We start from the raw sequence: 26,848 nt of genomic DNA on the forward strand, positions 1-26,848 counted from the left end.
ATGTGCACCACTGTTTTTATTTCAGTTCTGGCACTGTGATTTCTGTGGCACTTCAACCCCTGTAGAGAGTGGCTGTGTGGCACCACATCCTGGGGGTGATAACCTGTACATGGGATTCCCTGACCAGGATGGAAACCCCTCAAACATGGACGACCCCGTGCTGATCTTCTGCATAGACACCTCCGGCAGCATGTGTGTGACGTCTAAGGTGAGCAATATTGTTTACCATTGTAACTGAGATATAGGGCATGGTCGACATGTGGAGTTCCAAGTCTCACAAGTCACACAAAGGAATTCCCCCAAGACATAAAAGGAATCTCTCCCAAGTCATATGTGAGATCAGAATTCCAGATTTTACTTGTCTGGTCTCCAGCACAGTGTTTGACAAGATCCAAATAATATGATTATGACTCTAAGAATAGAATTGGATGTGGGTATAAAAAGAGTCTGTGAATTCTGATGTTTTGCATTGGTTTGTGTCACTTCCGATGTATGTGGAGGGACAGGCCAATAGGAAATCCAAGAGGAAATCAAAACTTTTATCTTCAATCCAGCGGTTCTGAAAAGCCAGTAGGGCTCTGTTCACACAAACCTACCTGAGTATACAAGCCGAAAATGGACAGTAAGTATTTTGATATCCTGAGCCCAGTCTAAAGTCATGTATTTTGCAGGCACCAGCTTGCCAGAGGCTTTACCTATTACCTTTACTCTCTTTCTACTTGTGGGCAGATGTTTCACATACATTGGTGGAGATCACTGAAAGCTTTAAAGATCAAATGACAATTTATAGTAAACTCTCTAAGGACACTAAGTCTGTTAATTTTGTCAAGAAATACTTTACTAGCCTGAGCCTGCTCCATTATCTTCGAAATAATAAATGTCTTAGATGTATTTCCACTATTATGATACCTATCAGTAAGCAAAAATAACTCCTGTTTTTTGGTCAATTATTTTTTCCACATATGTGAGTCAACATTTTGGAAATGAGGGAATGGCTACCACCGAGGAATGACCACACACCTTATTTTGACAAAAGACACGTAATCATAGAATCCTAAAAATGGATATGGGCAGGTACCGACCAGCTTTCACCATTATCGAGGGAATAAATATTTTATCATCACTCATGGTGATAAACAGCTAATGGAAGGGAAAGTGGTATTAAAGCATGCCGACTAGGTCCTGACGAGTCCTAATACTTTCCTTTTTGCTAAAAGGTCAAAGAGAGTTAGGCAATAGCATAATTTTGAGATAGAATGAAATAATTCCTAGCTAACGTAACAGAAGGTTTCAATTCTATTTAGGACTCTGAGGCAATGATTATGCCTTCTTTCTTCACTTTAATACCATAGCAGTGATTAGGATAACAAAAGACTACATTTTACATGAACCAAAGGGAAAAGCTAGTTGAAAACCAAACACATGGTAACAACCAATCCTCATTCAGGAAGCCACTGTCCAATCAGAGGACACTGACGATGGACTATGTTGGGCTGGCTTGCCCCTGATTGGACAGTGGCTTCCTGAATGAGGATTGGTTGTTACCATGTGTTTGGTTTTTTGTCTACCTTTTCCTTTTGGTTCATGGGAAATGTAGTCTTTTGTTATTCTAATCGCTGCTATCTTATTAAAGTGGAGAAAGAAGGCATAATCCTCGCCTCCAGTCCTGACATAGAATCATGAATGGCATGTTGACATAAAAAATATAAAAGCCATGTAAAAAATAAAGGAAAGTTTAATCTTCACTTTTCTAAACACTGTCCCGGGTAACTAGGCTTAATCGTGAACCACTGCAGGGTTCAGTAATTCCAACCGTGTGGTAGGCCCAAACCTTTCATTCTTTATACCAATGGACAACTGCAAGCATGGAATAAAAAATTTAACATGGCAAGATATATAGGATTATAAATTACAGACTGACTAGATTTTGCCATTTTCTGTGGTCATGTATTTGCACCAAATTAGCAAAAATTGGCAATGCCAACAGATCTGGCTTATAAATGAAAGTAAGATTTCAATTACTGAGGAGTTAGGCACTCAATAATTCATCGTACATGCATTGTATCACTCATTCTTTCACACATACCTTCATTCATCCATCCACTGGATTCTTCCATTTATCCTTGTCACCATGTCACCATAACTAACTCAGGCTTACTGTATTCTGCTAAAGTTTTCCCACAAGACAACTATTCATACAGTCATAAAAGTACTAATATATACAAAATTACAATTAGGAAAACAATATGCAGCCCTTCCGAAAAAAGCAAACTAGGATTTTCAAAGTACAAATCTTCTACTCAAGAGATTGTCACAAGGTGTAATCAACACCAAAACCCTTTCCTACTACTAGAGTAAACTGTGATATGAAAGAAAATACCTGTCTAGAAGCTTTAAAACAGTGTAATTACAATGCACCCTTAAAGGCCTATTGGCTTTAACATGTGCTTTTCAGGTCTACTGCCTTTGCTGTAACATTTCTCAATATACAGATCAGGCATTTAGCCTTGATCAGTGTCGCCAGAAACCAACTCAGACCTTTTGTATTGAGCATAGGCTTTTCCCTAAGGCACTTTTTTCTGCAGACACACAGAATATCCCCCAATCAAAATCTGTGTAGAAGGGAATCAATATTTGGGTGGAGCCAAAGCACCTCTCTGAGTAGTGTTCTCGATTTCTTTTTCTGTTGATCACGTAAGGTCTAAGGCGCATCATGTATAGATGCAGGTGTGCTGTCAAACCAGACCTAAAAAGACATGCCTGGATCAATAAACAGCTGCAATAATTTTGTGAAAATTATAACTGGTAAAAATAATATAAACCCTTCCTAAAACAGCATTACAAGGAGTCTCAAAGTGCAAATCTTCTACCCAGCGCGCTTTTCACTTAATGTATCCAACACCAGAACCCTTGCCTGCTACGCCAATATGTGAGAATCCCTGTAACAAAATGCCTGCTTACAAGCTTTAGAACAAAGTAATGACAATCCATCCTGAAAGACATATAGAATTAAACATAAGCCTATCACAATAGATAAGTCATACCTGCTGCGTTTGTAATACGTTTTCATAATAGAGATCAGGCCTACAGCCTTGATTAGGGTCTTGTCAATACACGTGCCACACTCTGCTATGTGGAGAATACACTTTTCCACATGGCAAAAAGTACAATACAAGAATAATTGTTTTAGCACAAGCACACAACTTCTGTCATATCAAAATCTGTGTCATGGAAATTAGCCTTTAGGTGGAATCAAAGCCCCTCTTCAAGCAGTGCTCTTTAAAGCTTTTCTTGTGATCACATAAGGTCTGGTGCTCATTAGATGTGGACACAGGTGCGTTGTCAAGCCAGGCCTAGAAAGGCAAGCATGTGGCTCCATCAACTGCTGTCATAATTCTGAGATAGAGAAAAAAAGAGACTTTTGCATGTTGCAAACACTTGTGTAAAGTGAGTCATCACAGCATGACATTAAAGACACATAAGGTCCTTTTAGATTCGGTTCATAAAACTTGTGATAAAATATTTATGTTCTATGCAATCAGATAAAATCTCTGGTTTAAAGACATTAGTGCAGCTTGGATTTCAATGTATTCCATATTTGGAAATTAATCTCAAAACTTTCCTTGGGACATCTCTAAATCCATAGTAAGCTTACTGTCCCATCCACTACCTGACCAGGATGATCAAAATTATAGGGCTCTTTTAATTATTATATGCAACATTGAGCAGTGATTAATATTAAATTGAATGCCAATCATAAATACTGTGTTATTTTAAAATTGTAGGGAAAAGGTGCACCATTGAAAATATAACGTATAGAGAGGGGACTGGCATATACGTACATCTGGTCATTTGATGTACACAAATTTTCTTTCCAGTGTGATGGCCCTCGTTGTGAGTTGAAGTCCCATTTATCTCTTTTTGCATGGATGTTGAAGCACAAAAAGGCTGAATGGATCGCACGTGTCATAGTGCATCTTTGGCTCATGATGACATATCTTCAACTTCGTTTTTTCTATGCATCCTCATAGCATAATTGCCTCTGTTGTCGGTGTGTAGGTATTTAAGCCTTAGCCTGCTCTCTACTGCTCTCATAGAACTCTGCATCGTACCATCAGCTTGCCTTCATCTTCTTACCCTATTATGAGACCGTTCTGAAGACTTTCCTGCTGCACTATTGATTATCACGATTTCACTTCAACTCCAACTTGTAATTTGTAAACTAGAGTAAGATAAATGATAGTATGTTTCAATTACTTCGCAGCCATACAACGGAAGTATTTAAATCGCAGGCAAGTTTTAAACTTTTACTTTGAAGGTAAGTTACATTTCTAAAGGTTTAAATCACATAACCTTGACATAGATATATGCATACATATGTGTATGTATGAGTTTCAGTATCTATCTATCTATCTATCTATCTATCTATCTATCTATCTATCTATCTATCTATCTATCTATCTATCTATCTGTCTGTCTGTCTGTCTGTCTGTCTGTCTGTCTGTCTGTCTGTCTGTCTGTCTATGCAAAGGTTAAAATTATGTTATAGTTGGGAATTGTAATAAAATCTTACATTATGTTACAAAAAAAGTTAGAAATTCACTGAAAAAATAAAAAGATTAAAGGCACATTATAGTTGGGTAAAAATGTCAGTTAGAACATACTGTTTTAAATAAACAAAACCACTGATATACACCAGTTATAGTTATCTTAAGTAACTATAACTTGTCCTCTAAAGTAACTATAATTTCCGCCCTCGCCATACACAGTGTTGTTATCAATGATGTCATTTCGAATGTTGAAGTGAGGTTATCAATGAAGTCATAAAACATGTAATGAGCAATGTAATATATGAGGTACTTAGAAGTGCATTGCGAGGGCCTGGACATATGTTCACCAGTCTCTCAGTCTTTCATTGATAATCCTTGTACCAGTACATATATCCAGCATAGTCTCAGTCGATTTATAATCTCTGTACCTGTACATATGCTCAGCGTAGTTTCAGATGAGTGATCGTCATTGTATCTGTACATATGTACAGCATAGTCTCAGCCGAGTGATAATCCTTGTACCTGCCCATATGTTCAGTTGCCTCAGCCCAGTGGTCGTCCTTGTATCTGTCCATATGTTCAGTCGTCTCAGCCGAGTGAATGTCCTTGTACCTGTACGTATGTTCAGCATAGTGATCCAGCGGGTTGCCAACCTCAGGTACTCAAACACCATATACTCACCTGGGCCCATAAACACACATTCACATAGGCTAGTAAATACCGCTGGGGGTACATTTTTATATATGCCTGTTATGAGATTAGTTACCTGTCTAATTTTAACTAATCTTTCACCGATCAAAAAGTTCTTTCTTCTGGTCAATGGACCTATTAGTTGGAACTAGTTGATGGTGAAAATGTCATAAAATTATATTTCATATTATTTTTGAAATAATCACAGACTCGGGAAAAGTTGAAATATTTTATCTAGTTAAATTCATGTGAGCCAAAAATCGAGAATACAGTACGAACTCCATTTCTCCAAGGAGGGAAAGTCAATTATTTCAATAATCAGTCACCTATATTAGAACAAAGTTTCACAATGAGAGTACTAAGGAAAGAGAGAATAGAGAGAGCAGTACAATGACATACTACACAGAAATATTTTTACCTAGAATGGTGTGGAAACCAACCCCTTGGCCAAGGAGCTGGAAGGGTCCCCTGGGAAAGATTCAGGTGACAAAGACTTCAGGACAGGTTTCAGGACAGGATAGATGACCTCTTCTAGATTTAACGCCTGCGTCGCACCCCTCTCTGACACTATCTTCCTCCTCGATTCTTCTGCGATCTTCTTCTAATTAATTGCCTTATTTCCCTCCTCGATTCTTCCGCAATGTTCTTCTAATTAAATGGCTTAAATTTTAAGTCTGCAAATCGATTCTTCTTCAGCATTCTTTCAGCTTTCGGACAGCATCCCGGTCTCTCAGCATCTCAGCATCACTTCATGTGTTCTAACTAACTAAACTACCTCAATTATACCTTGCGTTGCTGATGTACCACCCATTAATGTTTCAACTTTGTGAAACTCTTAATTTTGATTGGACAGGCAAGGGGGGATGATCATCACACCATGCTAAGTTTTAATAATTTTCTTTGTTTTTTTTTTTTATGTTCTCGCCCCTTAATTCTTATTCCCAAGCTTTATTTCCCACTCGCTTTTCACATCTTTATCAATAAAAATGAATACATATAACAGTTCTCTGTTCAATATGCAGGATGTCCAGCAGGTTCCCAGGACATGTAACAATGATGGCCTTGGATGGGTTTCAAAATCAACATCATGGCTTCCCGGCCGTTATTTCTGCGCCTGCGTAAAAGTCACGTGTAGTGCAGGCTTCAATCCCACTCGGAGGCCCAAATACAAACTAATAGGTCAAAAAGAAACATATTAATTTCAAAATAAAATGATTTCACTGTATACCACCTATCTCTACTCTAATCCCATTTACTTATAAAAGCTCTCCCTGCATTAGCGCTTAGTAATTAGCTTGTTTTAGTTTCAGCGAAGCAGATGCTTATCATGTGAGCTTTCAAGCAGCTATATTAGATGCATTTGCGCAGGTTCAGAAATTTCCCTCCAAGCGAAAAAACAGTCATTCTGCGTAGATGCAGTAGATGAATGCGCAGTACAGTTTCCCGTGTTAGCAGCCATCTTAAGTTTCACTCGGGTTACTTGTTAGAAAAACACGTAAGCAAGCTTCATCTTGCTAAAATATGTAGTGTGGTGCATATTAATTTACACAATACTTTATTAATACATTGTTATGAGCTATATGAGAGGATTGCATCCGAGCAAGTCTCTTTTTTACAAGTCCTTGCTCCATCAATAGTCTCAGTTGAGTGATATTTCTTGTACCTGTACATAGCTTCAGCACAGTCTCAGCCGAGTGATAATCCATACGCGGTCACCTATGCTCACTGCTTTTCTTTCATTCCAGCACGAGGATGACGAAGACCATGAGGGATACTACACCACAAGGATGCAGGTAATGATCCACTGATGGGTGGGGTGTTTACTGTTTCAGGTTGTGTAAACATTGCTCATGTGCCTGGTGTACATATTAAGCTCTGTCTGGACTGATGCATCCATTCTCTGGTGCACAACATGGCTGAGTGTGATGTGAGCCATTGGCTGTGTCTGTTGTGAAGTACTGGATGGGTTTGACATAAAGCACTGGTTTTGTGCCTGTTACAAGCTTTTCAAACTCCTGGTAGGATGACGACCAGCTAAAAGTGACGACCCAAAAAGTGTTGGGTGTGTGCCTGCTGCAGGGCGTTAGCTGTCTTTCTAATTCAAAATTTGTGTCTATTGCAGAGCCCTGCGTTGGCTGTGTAGCTGGTGTAATCTTCAACTGTAGTCCTAGTGTAAAACTTTGGCTCCATTTCTTATGAAGCATTTCCTGTGCCAAGTGTAAAGGATGGATTGTGTGTTTGGTGCACATTATTCTTGTGTCAAAGTTTGGCTTTGGCCTGGTGTACAGTGTTGGCTATGTGTCTAGAGTTACGGTTGCCTATCTGCCTGGCGTAGAGCATTGTGTTTGCTGTACAACATGGTGTGTAGAAGGTGTAAATTGTTGTCAGTAGTTATGTCTTTGCATTTTATCAATATTATCAACTGCCTGCGTGCTGTAAAAGTAGTTTTATTAATTCAGTAAGTTAGTGTCTATGTCTGTTATGAAGCCATAGTCGTGAATCTGGTGTAAAGCACTGGTTATGTGTTCAAGAATACAGCGTTGGCTCTGAGTTTTGTAAAAAAAAAAAAAGAAATACTGCCTGTTCGATGTAGGCCATGGATGTGTAGCTATTTTAACACTTTATGTGTGTGGGGTAAGCATCTGATTCACCATTATCAGTGTCTGGTTTACACTTGAGTGACTTGTGTAAATAGTTGTTTAGGTGCTGTGTATCTGTTCTAACGTGTTGTTTGTGTACCTGGAGTGAAACAGTGGCGGAGAGTGTAATGCAACGTGTTGGTAATATCTCTGTGTAAAGCACCAGAGACACTTTAGCAGTGCTTTTAATGGGAAAAAATAGTGTAGGTACTCATTTAAATGTGGCGAGGGGCGGGGCTAGGGGCGGGGCTTAATGTCAGACATGCGAAGTTTATTGGCTTATATACTAGTTGCAATACACACGAGAAATGTTTTTTTATAAACAAATCAGGTTAATTCCTTATACAAAATGAAAGTCAAACAGTGATATTTTAACCTTTCCTCATTTTGTAATATTTCTCACAAAAACAGGCACACACAAGCAGGCAAACAGACAGCAGACACTCACACAAAAGAATCAGGTGGGACTAAAGCCCTTTTAACCTCCCATGGCTTTTCTCTTTGTGCTGTCACTGGGCTGCCTCGATTCCTTGCAACACAGCATGACGGCGAACACTGGGATATCATGAAAATGAACCCACGCTGAATAGTTCAGCGGGGGCTCAGCTCAGGGCTTTAAAAGTGATTTGGCTGAACAAAGAGACAGGCTACCAACACTAGAGGCCAATGCACCTACCCTCCATGAGTACCGGTATTCTCCATGGCTGTAGAGAAGTGCCGGTACTCAGGGTGATAAAAATAAGAAGTGCCGGTACTCAGTACCGGTGAGTACCAGTCCATTTAAAGCACTGCACCTTAGTGTAAATGTCCCACGAAGACAAGTTCTGCTATACTCGGGAGTGTGCCACAGCACTGTTTGATGGTGTTAAGTGTGTCTACCGGAGCCAGGCGTTGTGCACAGTGCAGCCTGGATCGAAGAAGCAGCCCTGGCAAAGTGAAAGAGATACACTTTTGGGTGTGAAACACTGGTGCCAAGAGGCTACTCGGCATATGACATTACTGCTGGCAAGGAAATTAAAAGCAAACGAGGAACACTTGTGTGCGCGCCCTGCACAGCTTCAACTGGGTGTTTCCCTTTAGTTCTTTGACTGTATGTGTGCACTTTGGTGGTGTAAGCCAGTGACAATTTGTCAGTTGTGAACCTTTGAATGCGTCTGCTGTAAAACTTTGTATGCAAAGTGAAGCAACACGTGTCTGAAAACAAATGGATGTATGCAGAGCCGTAACTGGAGCCAAATTTCTACCAATTTTCTTTTCTTTTGGGGGTTGGGGGCTTATTCTTCTAGCAATAGACAGAATAAAGATGAAGGGGTGAAAAAACAGCAAAGCCTCGTTAACACGTAAATGGTCTTTTAAAGACCTGTGAAGTACTCGGGTATAAGCTCAACAAGCATTTGCAATGCAATAGGTCTCGCATTGGTGAAAGTTAGAGCTATTGGTGGTGAAAATGCTGAGGTTTTTATCCAATCTGTCAAGAGGCTGAATCCGGAGTTTGGAGGGTAGGTAACTAACTGCGGCAACAACAGAAACAGGCTGGAGATGGAATGTTGCAGTGTATGTGGTTTAGAACCCCATTAAATAATGTAAGGCGAAAAGGCTGCAACAAAAAGCGTCTGAATGTAGAAATATGGTGTAGGAATAGGAGTTAGGAATGCTGCAGTTGTGGTGCTTTTTAGGCTCTCGGTTATCCGTTTTTACAGATTTTACAGATAAATACAGACCGAAAACAATATGTTTCTTGTCTGTATTTATTTTTAAAAGCGGAAAAATACAGAAAATTGTGGTTCTTGATAGAGAATCTCCATGCTGCCTTTAATGAACTCCAAGCAAAAGTGAGCCGTTGTGCTGGGAGTATGCTTTTTTTCTTCCAACAATGCGCCGGCCCCGTTCTCTCCGAGTAAACACCGCCTGAGCGCTCCTTTTGTTAGCGCCTCGAGGCCTCGGGCCTGTTCTCCAGGGGCTTGTGTGCTGCAGACAAATAACACCCCTGCTGCTTGTGCGCTCCCTGACAAAGGGGGAGGCTCACCTTACTGTTCACTGAAGCCTCGAGGCCCTGCGCCTGCTAGCAGCACTAAGATGTTCATCCTTCCAAGGACGATAAAATGAGCACACTTCTTTATAATAAAAAAACAGCTACTTTGCGTGAAGGTGCACTTTAAAACTACATGCAATGTATGTTACTTACATGTGTGTAGACACACACACGTATTCAGAGTCGCCCACGCGGGATCTGCAGTAGTTTCTTAAAAGTAGGACGGTTTTCAGTCGCAATAACTTCACGAGTGCACACTTATGCTTGCGTTTTAGCCCTGGTCCGCGCTGTATTAAGTATAAAGACACACACACTCGAGCGCACACACATGGATACACACAGACACATGCACACACACTGACAGAAACACACGCACACAATACGCATACACACTGACCAAGGCACACAGACCTGCACACACAGACACGTGCACATACGCACCAGTATCTGTTGGGGATCAGCTGCTGGTGTCCACACGCAGGTCTGTGTAGCGCCTGCTAGCAGCGAGCAGAGGTGCTGTGTCCGGCGCTACACAACCAGGACACAGCACACACCATCAGCCCCGGTGGCCTCTCTGCTGCTTGTGCGCTCCCTAACAAAGGGGGAGGCTCACCTTACTGTTCACTGAAGCCTCGAGGCCCTGCGCCTGCTAGCAGCACTAAGATGTTCATCCTTCCGAGGTCGATAAAATGAGCACAATTCTTTGTCTATTAAAAACAACAGCTTCTTTGCGTGCGGCTACGCGGCTCCCCCGACATTCCAAGCTGACGGCGTCCCAGGTGCCTGCCCCCACCTGCCCTGGGGGAGGCGCGGGCAGGGGATGAGCGCGCGGAGCAATGCCTACCCGGGGGGCAGTACACAGGAGCCCCGCCCAGGGGCATGAACGAGAGACAGTGACTGGCGCTTCCAGGGCCGTCTAGAGGCAACACACTGAGAAACATCACCCAACGCAGGACAGCAGCCAGAGATACTGCTTTGTTTATGGTGCGCTTACCGGTCCTCATATTGAGGCATCACATCGGGCTGGAAAAAATGGGGAATCTGAGTTTTGGGCCCCTTTACTGAGCATAGTTAAGTTGTTCCATGAAAGAGGAGTATAATGAAAATGAGTCAGAAAATGAAACGTATGTTGTAAGTGGCGACCTTGAAAGACGTACACAAAACATTGCTCAGTATATAATTTCACATTAAAAAAGAGCCCGTTTTTTGTTGTATCTTTAAGACAGACTAAATACTTGTACGTCTTCACTTCACTTCGCAAACAAAAAACATAAATCAAGTATGTTATCATGACAGAAAAGTGAAACCAATTAATGTACAAGAGTAAGTAAGGGATAACACTGTGCCTTGACGAGAGGCTGAGGAACAGCTCGCGAGTGGTGCGCATGCGCGCGCCACAGGGAGACATGTGGTTTCAATTATTGCGCCCGTGTCTGGGCACGGTAATTGAAACCACATGCCTGCGGTGCGCTTAACAGACACCAATAGGCCATGGGCGGAGCAATGCGCCCACCTTTGGCCTATTGCGTGCTCTCTTTGTAAAAAACACGCATGCAAAGCCCAATAGCATGCCACAAAAGGAGAAGCACGCGCACGAGTGTGTGCGACTCCTGTGTCGATTTTGAAACCCCGTACAAGAGGTCTCTCGCTGCGCGAGCACTGCTACGCACTACAACGCTAGGCGCGAGACCTAAAATCTGTCTGTGTGTGTGACCGGGAAGCTCCCCGGGCTAACACACACGAGGGGCGGGGGGGACTGAAGCCCTTTGAGCCCCATGGGCCTTGCGCACCTCAATGTATGTGTGTTGTAAAGCGACATAAACATCAGCTGTGTGTTTGTTGTAAAGCATTGTCTGTGTGACTGGTGTACAATATTGGCTGAAGATATGGTTTAACTTTGACTTGTGTCTGTGGCAGCATTGAATGTATGTTAGGTATAGAATGAAGGATTTACTGTGCTTCCTGCAAGGCGTTAGCTGAATGTTTATGGAGTACCTTTGGATTTGTGGTTGGTGTATCTCTGCGACTGTATGTATAAAATTAGCTTGGTGTATGTTGTTGCATGTGCCTGGTGTAAGGCATTGGCTGTGTATCTGATGTAAAGTGTTGGCTCTGTCGGTGGTGCAAACTGTGTGTCTTTTACTTTCTCGCCCTAAGTGCGCTGGGTATGCCCAGACGTGGGTTCTGGGCTCACTGTGCCACTGGATTCAAGCTATCCTGGCTGATGAGGGGTGAAACTCCGAAACCGGTCCTATGATGCTTGTTTCCGGTCCAGGGAGGACCTTGCTTGGCAGTTCGGGCTGGACTATTCCCATGAGGCATAGGATCAAGACTGATTTGCATATGGCCAGGTCTAAACTGGGGTGGCATGGTGAGCAAAAGAACGATGGATTTAACCCAGATCTCTTGACTGGGGGGAATGTTTTGATTTGTTCTGCATTCCGTCCGTCCATCAACTGTGTGTCTTTTGCTTTCTCGGTGTAAACATAATTTTTATTTGGTGTGAAAGTGCTGACATTCTCTACCAAGTGTAAAGACTGTCTGTCTTTGGTATCCTTTGGTTGTGTGTGCATTTTTATAGTGTAAACCATGATTAAGTTGTGTGACTGTGGAGGACGGCATTACAACCCTGGTTATAAGGATGGTGCAGAATGATGTCTATGGGATGCTGTGAGATCACTGGCTGCCAGAAGGCGCTTTGTGCTCTATGCTTTTGGGGCACTGTCTGTAAAATAAATTATTGAAAGACAACCGTAGAACAGTGCACGAGCATTGGTTGTGTAGACATGCTAGCTCTCAGGACTGGTGCAGAAGAGCTGACCGTCATGGTTGCTGACTATAAGAAGTGGTGCATGAGTGTTAGCTATGCCTAAAGGTGCAGGAATGCTTGTAACAATCAATGGTGCGGGAGGACCGTCTGTCATGGCACAGAGGTGCTGGCTATAAGAAGCGGTGCATGAGTGTAAGCTAATCTGTTATGGTGCAGGAATGCTTGTAAGAATCAATAGTGCAGGAGGGCCGTCTGCCATGGCGCAGAGGTGCTGGCTGTTATAAGTGGTGTATGAGTGTTAAACCTAAAGGTGCAGGAATGCTTGTAACAATCAATGATGCAGGAGGTCCGTCTGTCATGGCACAGAGGTGCTGGCTATAAGAAGTGGTGCATGAGTATAAGCTAAGCGTAATGGTGCAGGAATGCTTGTAACAATCAATGGTGCAGAAGGAACGTCTGCCATGGCACAGAGTTGCTGGCTGTTATAAGTGGTGTATGAGTGTTAAACCTAAAGGTGCAGGAATGCTTGTAACAATCAATGATGCAGGAGGTCCGTCTGTCATGGCACAGAGGTGCTGGCTATTAGAAGCGGTGCATGAGTGTAAGCTAATCTGTTATGGTGCAGGAATGCTTGTAAGAATCAATGGTGCAGGAGGTTACATCTGTCATGACACAGAGGTGCTGGCTTTTAGAAGTGGTGCATGAGTGTAAGCTAAGTGTAATGGTGCAGGAATGCTTGTTACAATCAATGGTGCAGGAGGCTTGTCTGTTGTAGCACAGAGGTGCTGGCTACAAGAAGTGGTGCATGAGTGTAAGCTAAGGGTGATGGTGCAGGAATGTTTGTTACAATCAGTGGTGCAGGAGGGCTGTGTGTCGACCACAAGCTTTGGTTGTAAGGAGGGAGAAGGAGTGCTGTCTGTAGGAAATGGCGCTGGGGCAAAGCGGGAGTGTTGGCTGTGTTGAATTGTGTAGGTGATCTGACAGCAGGGGGTGGTGCAGGTGTGCTCGCTGTAAGTCGAGGCGCAAGGCGTTGGCTGTTAGGAGCGGTGTAAGAGCACTGCCTGTGGGGCTGGATCACCTGCACATGGATTGGTTCCAGTGTTCTGGTTCTATGACAAGTAGTTCCATGACCTTATAAAGGAACTTGACCTTTGTCTTCTTTCATCTATATGGTCAGGCAACTCCTCGGTTGCTTGCAATTTTCTTATACTATAGGATGAGGATATTTGATCCCATCTTCCAAAATCACCAAAAGTGCCCAGTTTTAAGTTGACTGTACCTCATAACGTTAGAACATTCATTTGCAAAAAGTATTTAAATAAGCTGTTCAGGTGCTAGGGATTTTGTGCCTAGAGTTCGGTATCACTCCTGCCACCGGCCTAAGGGCCAGGGGCCAGATGTACAACCACTAGGAATACATATTTCGTAAATGTGATTATCTCCAAGCCACAATTAGGAAATCAGTATTCTTAATCTGTGAAGTAATTTTAGGGATAGATGTATGAAGAATAGCAATAGCTTATACCAAATCGTGCATGATTTTTTGCGAACCGCTATTTGGTTATTGCTATCACTAATGTACAAAGGAGATATTTAGCCCCTATTCCTAAAATAGTAATTCGTAGTGGGCCTCAAATAGACATACTTCATGAATATTAATGAGGTAGATCACAATTTGTGATCCCCTACCATTTTCTGCCTTCACAGTGATGGTGGCCTCCTGGGGTCAGCAGACCACTATGTCTGTGATTGCTTTTTAATAAAGCAATTTTTTCCATGAAGGAAAACAGGCTGCATTTAAAAAGAAAAAAAGAAAATGTTTCAGTTAAATTTTTTTAAAGTAGGCAGTAGTCCCTAGGACCACTGCCTGCTCTTAAAAAATAATTGTTCTATTATTCTCAAAGGGGAAGGAGTCCCTTGGGGACCCCATCCCTTTCGTGAATGGTTTCCATCAACTTTGAGTTGAATTTAAAATGCAAATGTTTTGTGACCGCATTTCGGTTGCATAACATTAATTCATACCAATGCGAATCGGTATTTGGACGGTACGCCCTAAAACACGCCCCTTCCAAATATCGACTTGCAAACCCAAATTGCTAATTGGGAACAGGTTACCGAATTGCAATTTGGGCTTAGTACATCTGAAAAGGCATTCTTGCGTTCGGCCTGTTTGCGAATGCAAAAATGTTTCTTACATCTAGACCTTAATTACTAAATAGCGATACCTCACGAATATTAATAAGGTAGCTCACAATTTGTGACCCAATAGGAATAGCAGCCATCATCAGGGATGGTGACCTGCTGGGGTCAGGGGACCACCATGTCTGTGTCTTATAATAAAGTAATATATATTTTTTTAAATGCAGCGTGTTTTCCTTAAAAGAAAACGGGATGCATTTAATGAGAATAAAATGAAGCTTTGAAGTTTCATTGCTTATTAGGAGGCAGTGGTCCACGAGACCACATCCTAATCGTAAAAAATATTTTTTCGAATAGGACATGTTACAAAGCAAACTTTTACAGCGCATGCCTTTACAACGCGGTTTTTACATCGCAACATCCATTACAAAGCATGATTTTACAACACATGCCATCACAACGCATTTTTAGAAACTACACTTACAACACATTCCATTACAACGCATACCATTACAATGCATACCATTACAACACATAATACTTTTAGGGCAACAGTACTGTAAGTGTTGGATAGTGTTGGGGTAAAAATTACTATTCCAACTCCAGTGAGTGCAACAGTAGGGTAAGTGTTGGATAGGGTAGGGGTAAAATGTACTATTCCCACTCCAGTGAGTGCAACAGTAGGGTAAGTGTTGGATAGTGTAGGGGTATAAATTGCTATTCCCAATCTAGTGAGTGCAACAGTAGGGTAAGTGTTGGATAGTGTAGGGGTAAAAATTACTGTTTCCCATTACTTACCTTATAATGCGTTGTAATGGCATGCGTTGTAGTGGCATGCGTTGTAATGGCATGCGTTGTAGTGACATGCGTTGTAATGGCTGTGTTGTAATGGCATGTGATGAAAAGGATGTTGCGCTGTAATGACTGCGTTGTAAAGGTAGTGCGTTGTAATGGTTGTTTCCCCTTTTAAAATGGTTAAAGTATTACTGTTTAGCAGCCAGAATTCGGCCCCATACAGTAATACATACCATACCGATTGGGTATTTGCAAGGGACGTCCAAAGTACGCCTCTTCCCAATACTGAATCGCGAATGCAAATTGTGATTCAGTAACAAGTTACCCACATCGCATTTAGCATTTTGTGCATTTGAAAAAGCATCTGTACAACTTGCACATGTTGCAGCAGTAGGTCGGAGATGCCTATTTAACAGTTCGTTAGGTGATTTAGTGGGGATTCAGACAATGCAGCAAGTAGGTCTGTGAGAGTGGCTTCAGCTGACCCAGAGAAGGATCTGGTCACCCAAATATAAGTTGGCAAGATAGGCCTCCAACTTAGAAGCACCAGTAATACATAGGTGATAGGAAGGAGCAACTCACTTTTTTGATGTGTGGTTCAGAGTGCTGATTGGGTTATTGAATGTAGGGGGGCAGAGTTCCTGGTCCTTGGTCTCTCCAAGGAAGATCCCATCAGAAGATGTCCTTAACCTTTCACCCTTAATCTGGACACCAAGGCTGGTCACCCTAGAAGACCAGGTTAAGTAGGAAAGGTGGCCACATGACCACCCTGGCACTTAACCAGGTGCACTTGAACCTTGGGGGGATGAAGGTGCAGTGGGAGAAGTGAAGGAGGAAGGGCACAATAATTATAAAAAGCATCGGCAAAGCCAATAAGTCTCACCTTTGGGACCTATTGGCTTTCCAAGTGGGTTTAGCCATGCTGCGCAGCATCACCAATAAACAAGCATTTACAATGCAATAGGTCTCGCGAGTTTGAGCTATTGGCATTGCAAATAACAATGCCTTTTACTTTTGTTTTCTTTTTAAAAACCTAAATAAAAGGCATTGTAATTTACAATGCCAATAGCTTAAACTCACGTAACTGCGAGACCTATTGCATTGCAAATGCTTGTTTCAGTAGGCAGGGGCTGTCCCAGCCCTCGTACAGTGTGACAGCTAATTAACAGACACAGATTTTCTTCCCCACCCCTTCCTCCTTAGGAGCTGAGGGAAGCACTGTTAATGTGCTGTAGAGACACTGAAAATGTTATGTGGGGAGGCCTTTGTGCACTCTGCATGTGAGCAATGTAATTAACTTGGCCCTGCAGGGTGGCAAAATGCCTGGGCTATAATCCTGAGCTGAGCCAGAGAAATATGAAATTCTTGAGGACCCATAAGATGTACATATATCTTCTGGGGACTTGCATATTTGAACTGGGCGCACTCTTTTGACCCCATTTGATATCTTGCTGGACTTTGTAGGCCAAAGGGAAACGAAACTACACTGTAAGGCACAATTCCTCCTATGTGTATAATAAAGTGTAACTGCAGATGGAACAGTAAACCATACTGACTTTACCTATGAGTGCCAGTCAAGTGCCCCTTACACTAGCCATGTTGCAGCAGCCTTATCTTAAAAGGCGGACACTGTCGAGAAACACGCACAGTCCATTTACTGTGTGATTACAGTGGGTTAGACACAAGTAGTGTGATTCAACCACAGTAAAAAGTCAAAAACTGGGTTATCACAAGCATTTACAATGCAATGGTCTCGCCTTTTGCATAAGTTGGAGCTATTAGTATTGTAAATGACAAACTTTTTTATTTATGGGTTGGTTTTGAAAACAGATAAATAAATGGCATAGTCATTTACAATGCCAATAGCTTTAGCTCTCGCAAAGGCGAGACCTATTGCATTTATACACACACACACACACACACACACACACACACACCGAGCCCCACACACACAATCCTTTGGTGAAAATGTAGGGTTGGAAGGGGTCAACAGGGGGCACAGCGGCGGGGAAACGAGTGGGACAGAGGGCAAAAGGGGCACAAAAGGGAAAAAAACGAGTGGCACAGAAGGCAGAAGGGCACAGAAAAACGAGAGGAACAGAGGGCAGAAAGGCACAAAAAACGAGGAAAAACGAGTGGCACAGAGGGCAGAAGGGAACAAAAAACGAGTGGAACAGAGGGCACAAACAACGAGAGGAGCAGAGGGCAGAAAGGCACAAAAAAAGAGGGAAACAAGTGGAACAGAGGACAGAAAGGCACAAAAAAAGAGTGGAAAACGAGTGGCACAGAGGGCAGAAAGGCACAAAAACGAGTGGCACAGAGGGCAGAAGGGCACAAAAGACGAGAGGAGCAGAGGGCAGAAAGGCACAAAAAAACGAGCGGAACAGAGGGCAGAAGGGCACAAAAACGAGAGGAGCAGAGGGCAGAAAGGAACAAAAAAAGAGGGAAAACGAGTGGAACAGAGGACAGAAAGGCACAAAAAAAGAGTGAAAACGAGTGGCACAGAGGGCAGAAAGGCACAAAAACGAGTGGCACAGAGGGCAGAAGGGCACAAAAACGAGAGGAGCAGAGGGCAGAAAGGAACAAATAAAGAGGAAAAACGAGTGGAACAGAGGACAGAAATGCACAAAAAAGAGGGAAAAACGAGTGGCACAGAGGGCAGAAAGGCACAAAAACGAGTGGCACAGAGGGCAGAAGGGCACAAAAGAGCCACACACCGAGCCACACTCACACAATCCTTTGGTGAATATGTAGTGTTGGAAGGGGTCCACAGCGGCGGGGAAACCAGTGGGACAGAGGGCAAAAGGGGCACAAGAGGGTGAAAAAACGAGGGGCACAAAAAAAACGAGAGGAACAGAGGGCAGAAAGACACAAAACACGAGGGAAAAACGAGTAGCACAGAGGGCAGAAGGGCACAAAAAAACGAGTGGAACAGAGGGCAGAAAAAACGAGAGGAGCAGAGGGCAGAAAGGCACAAAACAAGAGGGAAACCAGTGGAACAGAGGACAGAAAGGCACAAAAAAGAGGGAAAAACGAGTGGAACAGAGGGCAGAAAGGCACAAAAACGAGTGGGTTATATACGAAACCCTAAACTGTGGCTACTCTAGTGGTGGGCAAAGTCCCCTTCTACAATACGCCCCCTTGAACAGTGGGGAAATGCCAAGCTGAGACATACAGAAAAGCCATCAGCATAGATATGGGAAATACAATGTCATAAAACACATGCGTTGAACCTACTGGAAAGCAAAGGGTAAGGCAAGTGATCAGGTGTGGTGGCTGCCTGGCAGGGGTGGAGGCAGCATAAGCTGTGTTTTTCCATATTAGGTTTAAGTTACTATAAGAACCCCTTCATTAACCAGAAACACTACCAGCACCCACACCCAGTGCATTTACTCCCACTTTCACGCACCGCACCTTCATTGTATTTGCCCTTCAACCAGGTACATATGAAAAAGAAACCCTGATGCAGGGCCTGCGGGTGGCGGGCAATTCATTATACAAAGTTAAATTAACCAGTGCACTTCTACCAGCAGTGGGGGCGAGGGGTCCACCTGCACGCAGCGTTAAAACGAGGAATACAGTCAGGTTTTTTTTTCTTCAATGGAAGCCTAAATATAGCGGCGCAGCGCGGCATCTCCTTGGTGACCGGCGGCTCCTCACCGGCGGGGGTGGCGGGTCCTCTGGAGTCCGACCCAGGGTGTCGGGGGTCCCGGGCGCCGCACCGCTACCAGGCGGGGGCAGCCCCGGGCCATTAACCGGCTGCAGGGGGTGGCGGAGTGTGGGGCACCTGCATGCAGCTGTGTCCCGGTGGGCTGGGGCTCGCGCTCCTCGGGCTCTCGTGTCCTGCCCCCGCGTCGGCCTCCTACTCCTGCCACCGGCTCTCCGGCTCCTGCTCGCTCTCCTCTCGGGCTCTGTGGGATGGAGAGGAGGAGCGGGGGCGCGCGCAGCCGAAGGGATGGAGAGTGGGAAAGGGGGGCGTGCCGACGGTCCCCGGGGATGGGCTGACAACACGGCGTGCGCGCAACAGTCACCCAGTCTGTGCGCGTGCACCCGCCCTGTCTCCCTAATGAACGCACTTGGAAGGCAAGGCATCACAACACTCTGCGCGTGCCCCGGTCTGTCTCCCTTGAGAGGCATCTCAGCGACTATAGATCCCGCCTGAGCGAAGCAGCGCGCTAACGCCAGGCTCGACCTAAAAAAAACGGAATAGCTTCTTCTGTTGCCTTTAGCGAATAATTATTGAAAAATGTGGAATTAAAAAACTTGCAGAGCTTGTGATCTGCTCCCAGTCTCTTCCCAAAGCATGCATTGGACATCCGAGCAAGGGGGCTGCTATTGGCTGCCCATGTAGCAGGCGGCTAGTTATTGGCCCACGCCTGCTGCCGGGGTCTTGCAATTGGACTGTAGAGTCACATGTGACCAGGGGGAGTCACGCGCTTTCCGGGAACCCGTCAGGTAGGACATAAACAAAACAAACCCAAGGAAAGAAGCATGGAGGGTCCGGGGCAGCGGAAGCAGCAGCGGAGGGTGTGAAGATGACTGATGCTGCCTGCAGAGCACTGGTGAAATGTGTAGTGTAAAGTGTAAGCTGTCTCTTTTCCCTCCAACCCTTCCATCTGGGTTGGGTGAGTGCCAAGATACTCCTTGGAGCGCTATATTAAGTGTCCTTTACATTACATTACAAGAGCATCACCGGAGAAGGGCAGACCAACAGCAAGTGAGTGCAAGGGGGAAGAAACAGAAAATGATATTTTGGGAGGGTGAAAGGGACCTTCCGCCTTTGGGTGCCAGCTCCTCCAGACTCCCTTTGCGGGCTGCAGTGGGGCGAAGATCCCTTTCAACCCCACAGCTAGAAATAGTGCTGTAGGAAGGAAATGTGCGAGTTAAAGTTGTTGAAAAGCAGGAAGAATGCCTTGTTTCAAGTGCAGATCCCGCCACACCCCCTTAGGCTGCACAGAGCTCTAGAAAAGTCCAGGTAGCCTTGCGGAAAGCAGAGGATTGTGGACACAGTCTCCCTACTATGCTTCGGGGTTGTAACTGCTAACTCCTCCTCTGCTTCCCCATCCGGAAGAGGTGCTAAATAGAGGAGTTCATTTGTGGAAAAGTTAAAATAGATGCAAAGGAGGGCAGACATAAATTTCCCAATACCCCACCCGCTGGTGATAGGGCTGCTGCACTGCCAAGAGAACACGTGAGGCATCAGACAGACTGGGGCACGCCCACACCATGGCACTGTACTTCATAAAACAGCCCTCTGCCGGGACAACCACTTACCCAAAGGCATCAGAATATCTTCAGCGATGGCAAGGTGCGTGGAGGAGGGAGTATAACTTTAGTTCGGAGTGTAACTCACGACTTATCACCTATAATAGAGAACCGACAACAGTCCGCTCTCGTGCTTGGTTTGTGCTATAAGACTTTCTGTCGCTTTGTAAGAAATGTAGTAGCAGCTTTTTAACATTACGAGGCCCCGTCCTACTTTGGGGGTTCGGGGATTGGCTTCCGTGTAGGCTTCTCTTTGAAAGGTGAGGCCCAGCCTCGCCACTCGCTAAAGAGTGCTGTAGCTCCGACACCTTATTTTCGGCGCAGGCATTCTACCGGGTCTGCAGGAATAATCAGGATCCGGCAGGTTTTATTACTCGCTCCCTAATTCACAGGTTGCTTGCAGCCACATACCCTTTTCTGGAACACTAGTGACCATCTCAGCCCTCACAATTAATGGTGTTTCGTTCTTCTGACAGCAGGCACCACGCCTGCTGTTATTTCCAATCCTCAACTGCTGGCCCTTGCACTGTCTAATGCAATAGATTTGCCCTGTCTTGCTGTCGAATGCTAGAGAAATGTTTTCAGAGACAAAATACGCCGCAACAGTGCACCCACAGTAAGCATGTCTAGCACCTCATGATACCACCCCCCCAATGACAAAGAAGAGGTGAAAGGGACGAGAACTACATTAAATCATGTGGTTTCCCTATTGCAAGGCGGTGGATGGGAAACAGTGCCTGGATTTCTGTGGGGATAGTCTTACAGTGAGAGAATTCTATAATGTTTTTAATTTGTCTGCCCATGCAAAATACGTTATTGTAGGTAAAATATACTGTGGTATAATAAGTGCTCAACTGATTGAGGGGCCATAGCATGAAAATAGTTTTTCCTTGGTCTTTTTTGCATTTTGCTATAAAGGGGGCGTGGTTGAACCAATGGGAAGCGGACTGCTGCATGCCAAGAGTGGGAAATCGACTGGAGGAATGAATGAGCTGTTTGACAAAGAGCTTTGCTAGTGGACATGGTGCTCATGCGTCTTAATTTTAGAAGCAGTTGATAGCTATTTAGTGGTTTTGCTACTACGTTATTTTGTAATTTTGAATGGGGCGTTGGGACCCGAGCCAGGCACAGGTGTATTATTAAATGTAAATCAGAAAGATTTTTAAGTAACGGACTACCAAAGGTAGGGGCTCTTAGAAGGTAGGGCGGGTGGTAAATCGCCATCAATGATAGTAAGGATGCACCACCCATCATCCGTAGGAGTCAAGGAAGAAAAGTATGGATCCTTTTACTGGTGGGATGACTGATCAAGGGTCGTGCGGGGGACTGGGGTCTGTATAGTGGAGTAGTGACTAACCAGGGGTAAGAGAAGCAGCTAGGCAGGCGATGTGGCATCTATAGATGTAGCATAGATGTCAACATTTCTGAAAAGTAAAGTGGAACATTTTAAGGAAATACTCGGAATAATGTATTTTCCTCATTGACTTTTACTGTATCGGGCAATTTCAGGCGGGATACAGACAAAATTAAAACCTTTTTTACTTACAAAACCGGGAGTCTGGCCTGAATTAGGTCTAATGGCATGTATAATGTAGCTAGGGAGGGTGGTCCAGCAGTTGAGCCCCTATGTTAGGGACATCTGTTGTGAGTAGAGGACGATAACTCCGAAATCGGTTCACGCTGTTGGTTATGAACCCTCCTCACGCTGAACTCATATTCAGGCACTGTTGTGGTACATCCTTGGACCTATGTACCCCATCAGCCCCCAATGTTCCGGGCGCGGGAGGGGGCTGGGCCTTGCCTGGGAAATGTTTATGCGTTGCCTCGTACAAACCTGAAAGGCAGAACATCCTGGGACCCGGGAGTTGCTGCTCGTAAGCGGCAGCCAGTGCGGCCAATGCGAGAGTGAGGACGTCAAGGAGGCAGCTAGTGGCAAGCCGGAGCGGTAGGTGTGGGTGGGGCCTGTGGATTGTGTAATGCTAGGCTGCGCTCCTCTAGGTCTGACGGCCATGTTGGATTTTTGTGGTGAGGAGGAGAATGTCAATGGAGCTCGATAGGCCGCAAAGCGAGGGTCTAGGGGCTCATTTTTAAATTCTCCCCCATTTCGGGGAGTTCTTGCCTTCTGACTCTTAAAGAAGTACTGTGGCGGTCTGAATGGCCCATTCATTTCCTGGAATCACATCCCGGGGTTCCCACCTCAGGATATAAATGCATATTTTCATAATATTCGGCCTCTCCAAAAACAAGCTAGAATTAAGTAATAGTAACGCCTACTCGCCTCGCATTTTACTTGTAATAAGATACTATTCCCGAAGATGTCGCAGGAGGTAGATAAACTCAACCAAAATGAACAGTCTATATAACGTTAATAAGTGACACTCCTTTCCAATTGCAACTAGAATATACAAAGAAAAAGTTAATAGCGATCCACCATCGAGATTCATTTAATACTTACGTGTAATTAAAACATTCCCCGTTTACTGCCACCCAGTACCTTCGGAATATACACATTCACCTGAGAAAAACGTGTATCATCTTCCTGATAAATTTAATATACACATTTAATTATGAAACATTGATAGCATCTTTACGACTACAAATCATTGGCAAAGTCTGCAATGCCCAGGCTATAGAGCATGATTCAAAGGCAATGGATGAGCCAAAAGTTTCAAAGGCAAAACCTATTGGCTTTGCCAATGCTTGTTGTACAGGGGGGCGGCGGCGATGGCGAGGTGTGTGCGCGCGCGTTAGGCAGCCGCGGATGCAGTGAGGGGGGTCGGCAGCGGCGGGGTGTGTGCGCGCGCGTGTGTCTGTGTGTGCGTCTGCGCAAGCGCCTCTCAGAAGCGCGTCCACAGACCCCGACCCCAATCGCTGCGCGTGCCCCGGTCTGTCTCCCTTGAGAGGCATCTCGGCGACAATAGGTCTCGAGAGCGAGACCTAACAAGAAATAAAAGCCTATGTGACAAGCATCATCATTTTAAAGATGCATGCACACCTAAACAATGGTGCAAGTCTTTTCTTTTTGTTTAGTGATCCCAATTGAATCAGTAAACAAACAAAAAAGTAATGCAAGCGGGTGGGGGAAGCATGCAGGTAAGAGGGAACCCAGGTGAGGGAAGCAATACAGAGAGCGGAATGACAGAGGGTGGGAAAGCAACAGGAGAGCGGGACGCAGCATCACATCTCTGTTCTTAACCCATAGTGAGAGCAGCCCTTGAGCACACCCACATACACTGAGGATTCTTAAACAGTAACAGTCCTTTTGACAGGATGCTTTAAACTCCCTTGTTGCTTTTCTGATCTGTGGTGTATTATGTTGCTTCCTGTTCCTCGCCTCTGTATCCTCCACAGTTGTGTTCATATGGGCCCCTGGCCTGGTCGTCCTCTAATTTTCGCCACATGTCAGTGTAACGAGGCAAACACTTGCCTGAGCATTAATATGTTTATTCCAGAGCCAGTGGTAAATTTGTAAAACAATAATGCTGGGGACCGAAGTGTTGCCTAGAAGCCCTTGGCCAGCGCTATTGAAGGTCGATAAGCCAAATTCCACTGCTGCGTAGTCTGAAATCCACCTCGTGCCTCTTTAATCCATCACAAAACACTCTCTGTCTCATCATATTACTCTTACAGGTTCGTTTTCATCCCTGCCTTCTCCTGTTGTCGCTGTTTTTCCACCTTTCTCTTTCTCCTTTGCTACTTTTGTGTTTTTCTCTCTCTTACTCCTGATGAAAGTCTGATGAGTAAATATAAGTGCTGGTCCCCAAACCTGAGTGCTTGTGGTCCTCCCCTGCACCCACCAGCTCAAATTAAGCACTGTTTCAGCCTAACAATACACATCAATACTTGTAAGAGGAGTCGTCATTAGCTGCCACTCTGGGATGCAGGTCTAGAACTCTGCTCCAAACATTCCTACATACAGATGGCAACAAAGGACAAAATATTACAGCATCCAAATCACCACCTGCAGAATCCAACTCAGCAGAATTCCTGCAGGTAGCTAATGTGGACCCTGCAGGCATCTAACTGAGCTTCTGCATCTGCATAATTCAGAGTCTTTAGGTACATATACGAGCTCCTTCAGGGTCCCAACAAAGCATCATCAGGCACATCACTGACCTAGTAACAGCTTTAAAAGAGAGCTCTACATGTACCCCCATAAGCACGTGAAGGTACCCAGCAGTCTTCCTGGAGGTACTCAACTGTGCATCTGCAGATATACAACCGAGGCCATGCATGAGCCTAACACAGATTCTGGAGGGACCTAACCAAGCCTCTACAGGTTCCCAGAAGAACTCCTGCATAGACTCTAAATTGTTTTGGAAGGCCTTTAACTGTGAAGAAGAGACCCCCAGGCATATATAGTGTTCAGCCGAGGACATTGTGAGACACAGGAGACCCATCTGTGCATTCCAGGAAGCACCGTACTCACTACTTCTGCAGACCAGGAGACTCTAAGCCCCTACTGCTTAAGCAGAGCATTTACACCAGGCTTTCTACTATTGAGATGGGTAACATTAAACATCTCTTATTTCAGCACCAGGAGACCCTGGGGTGAACGTGTGCTTTACTAATATATATGTTATGTTGTGTTATGTTACGTTGTGTTGTGTTGTGCTGTGTTATATTATATGATATGACTGAGCACGGCAAGGGATTCTGGAAGACACTGGATCCTTAATTCTGCACGAGAGAGACACGGCAGGAGATTCTATTCCCGCCAACCCTATAGCACTCATCCCTGTGTAAAACAATAGGTCCCTTAACTGTGCATAACTGGAGACACAAGACTATCTACCTAAGCATACCAGGAGACACCCCCAAACAAACACAGTGGGACTCTGCCCACATCTAAAGCTATACCTCGTGGGCCACATCCGTGCATTTGGCTCAACAGAGGATACAGGACCCCATAAAGACACCCCACTCACAGTAGAAGAAGGCCCTCACCCAAAGCACTTGGTCCACAGTTGTGGAAAACAGGATCTAGTGGGTGTCTGAAATGTTGGCCACAGGAGACAGGCCCCTTTACCACGTACAGCAGGAACAATGACCCACCCAAAGTTACGTCACTAGGCCCTAACTGTCCAAACCAGGAGATGCTGTCTCCACCCAGGAATCAGAGTGCCATTTTAACTATGCTGTCTTTCGTTTGCAGGCGGTGAGATCCGGCCTCTTGCAGTGTCTGGCTTTCCTCGAGCAGAGATGTCCCACGACCAGAGTGGCTCTAGTCACCTTCAGTGACCAGGTATGGCAACAGGAGAGGGGGGCGGGATGGACAACCCTTCAGCGACAGCAGCTTCCAGGGAGGAATGGGAGGCGGGGCACACACTATGGCATGGGGTAATCCCTCTGAGACAGGTGCAGAGAGGTTTATCCTTTTATACAGGAAAACACAGTGAGGTTAATTTGTCTGAGGCAACATGGGCGGTGCCCCCTCCAGGACAGGAGCACAATCGGAGGAGGGGATAGGCGAATCTCTTTGAGACAAGGGCAGTCACGGTCGGAAGGTCTCTTTGAGATAGCAGCACACAGAGCCGACTTTAAGGCAGTACGACCGGGGCAACCGCACTGGGCGCTGACCTAGAGGGGGGCACTGACCTCAGGGTGGCGCTGTGTTTTCAGGCAGGTCGCTCCCCACGCCACACAGCACCACCTGTGTGTCCGTGTCCCTGAAGCTCACCGCTACCGCTGCTGCTGGGTGTTCGAGGCCCTCCTCCACCCGCAGGCTCCCACCTGCGCCTCAGGTCTCTGTGTGCTCGCTCTACCCCTTGTTTCGGTCTGCCCCCGGCTGTGAGTACTGCTTGTGCTAACTGCTGTATTGTTTTCATGATTTCACTGTAGCCTGCCTTTTTCCCTTTTGTACCTCCATTGTGCCCCTTTTGCCGTTTGTTTCATTCCGCCCATTCCGCCGTCCCCTGCGGCCCCGCCCCCCACTCGACCATTCGTCCCGCCTCCCAGCTGCTCCTAA

The 26,848-nt window shown here is 45.0% G+C and overlaps 1 protein-coding gene across 1 annotated transcript in view; it reads left to right on the forward strand.

The window, feature by feature from the left end:
- The window catches only part of LOC146809437 (circularly permutated Ras protein 1-like), a 293,808-nt gene that overhangs the window by 166,601 nt on the left and 100,359 nt on the right, over positions 1-26,848 (forward strand). The window contains exons 7-9 of the mRNA XM_085616287.1: positions 26-208; positions 6,986-7,033; positions 26,036-26,125. Coding sequence (XP_085472413.1) covers positions 26-208; positions 6,986-7,033; positions 26,036-26,125 — 321 coding nt within the window. The remainder of the gene's footprint in view (positions 1-25; positions 209-6,985; positions 7,034-26,035; positions 26,126-26,848) is intronic.

Source organism: Triturus cristatus, chromosome 7 (genome assembly GCF_964204655.1).
Source record: "Triturus cristatus chromosome 7, aTriCri1.1, whole genome shotgun sequence".
NCBI lineage: Eukaryota > Metazoa > Chordata > Amphibia > Caudata > Salamandridae > Triturus > Triturus cristatus.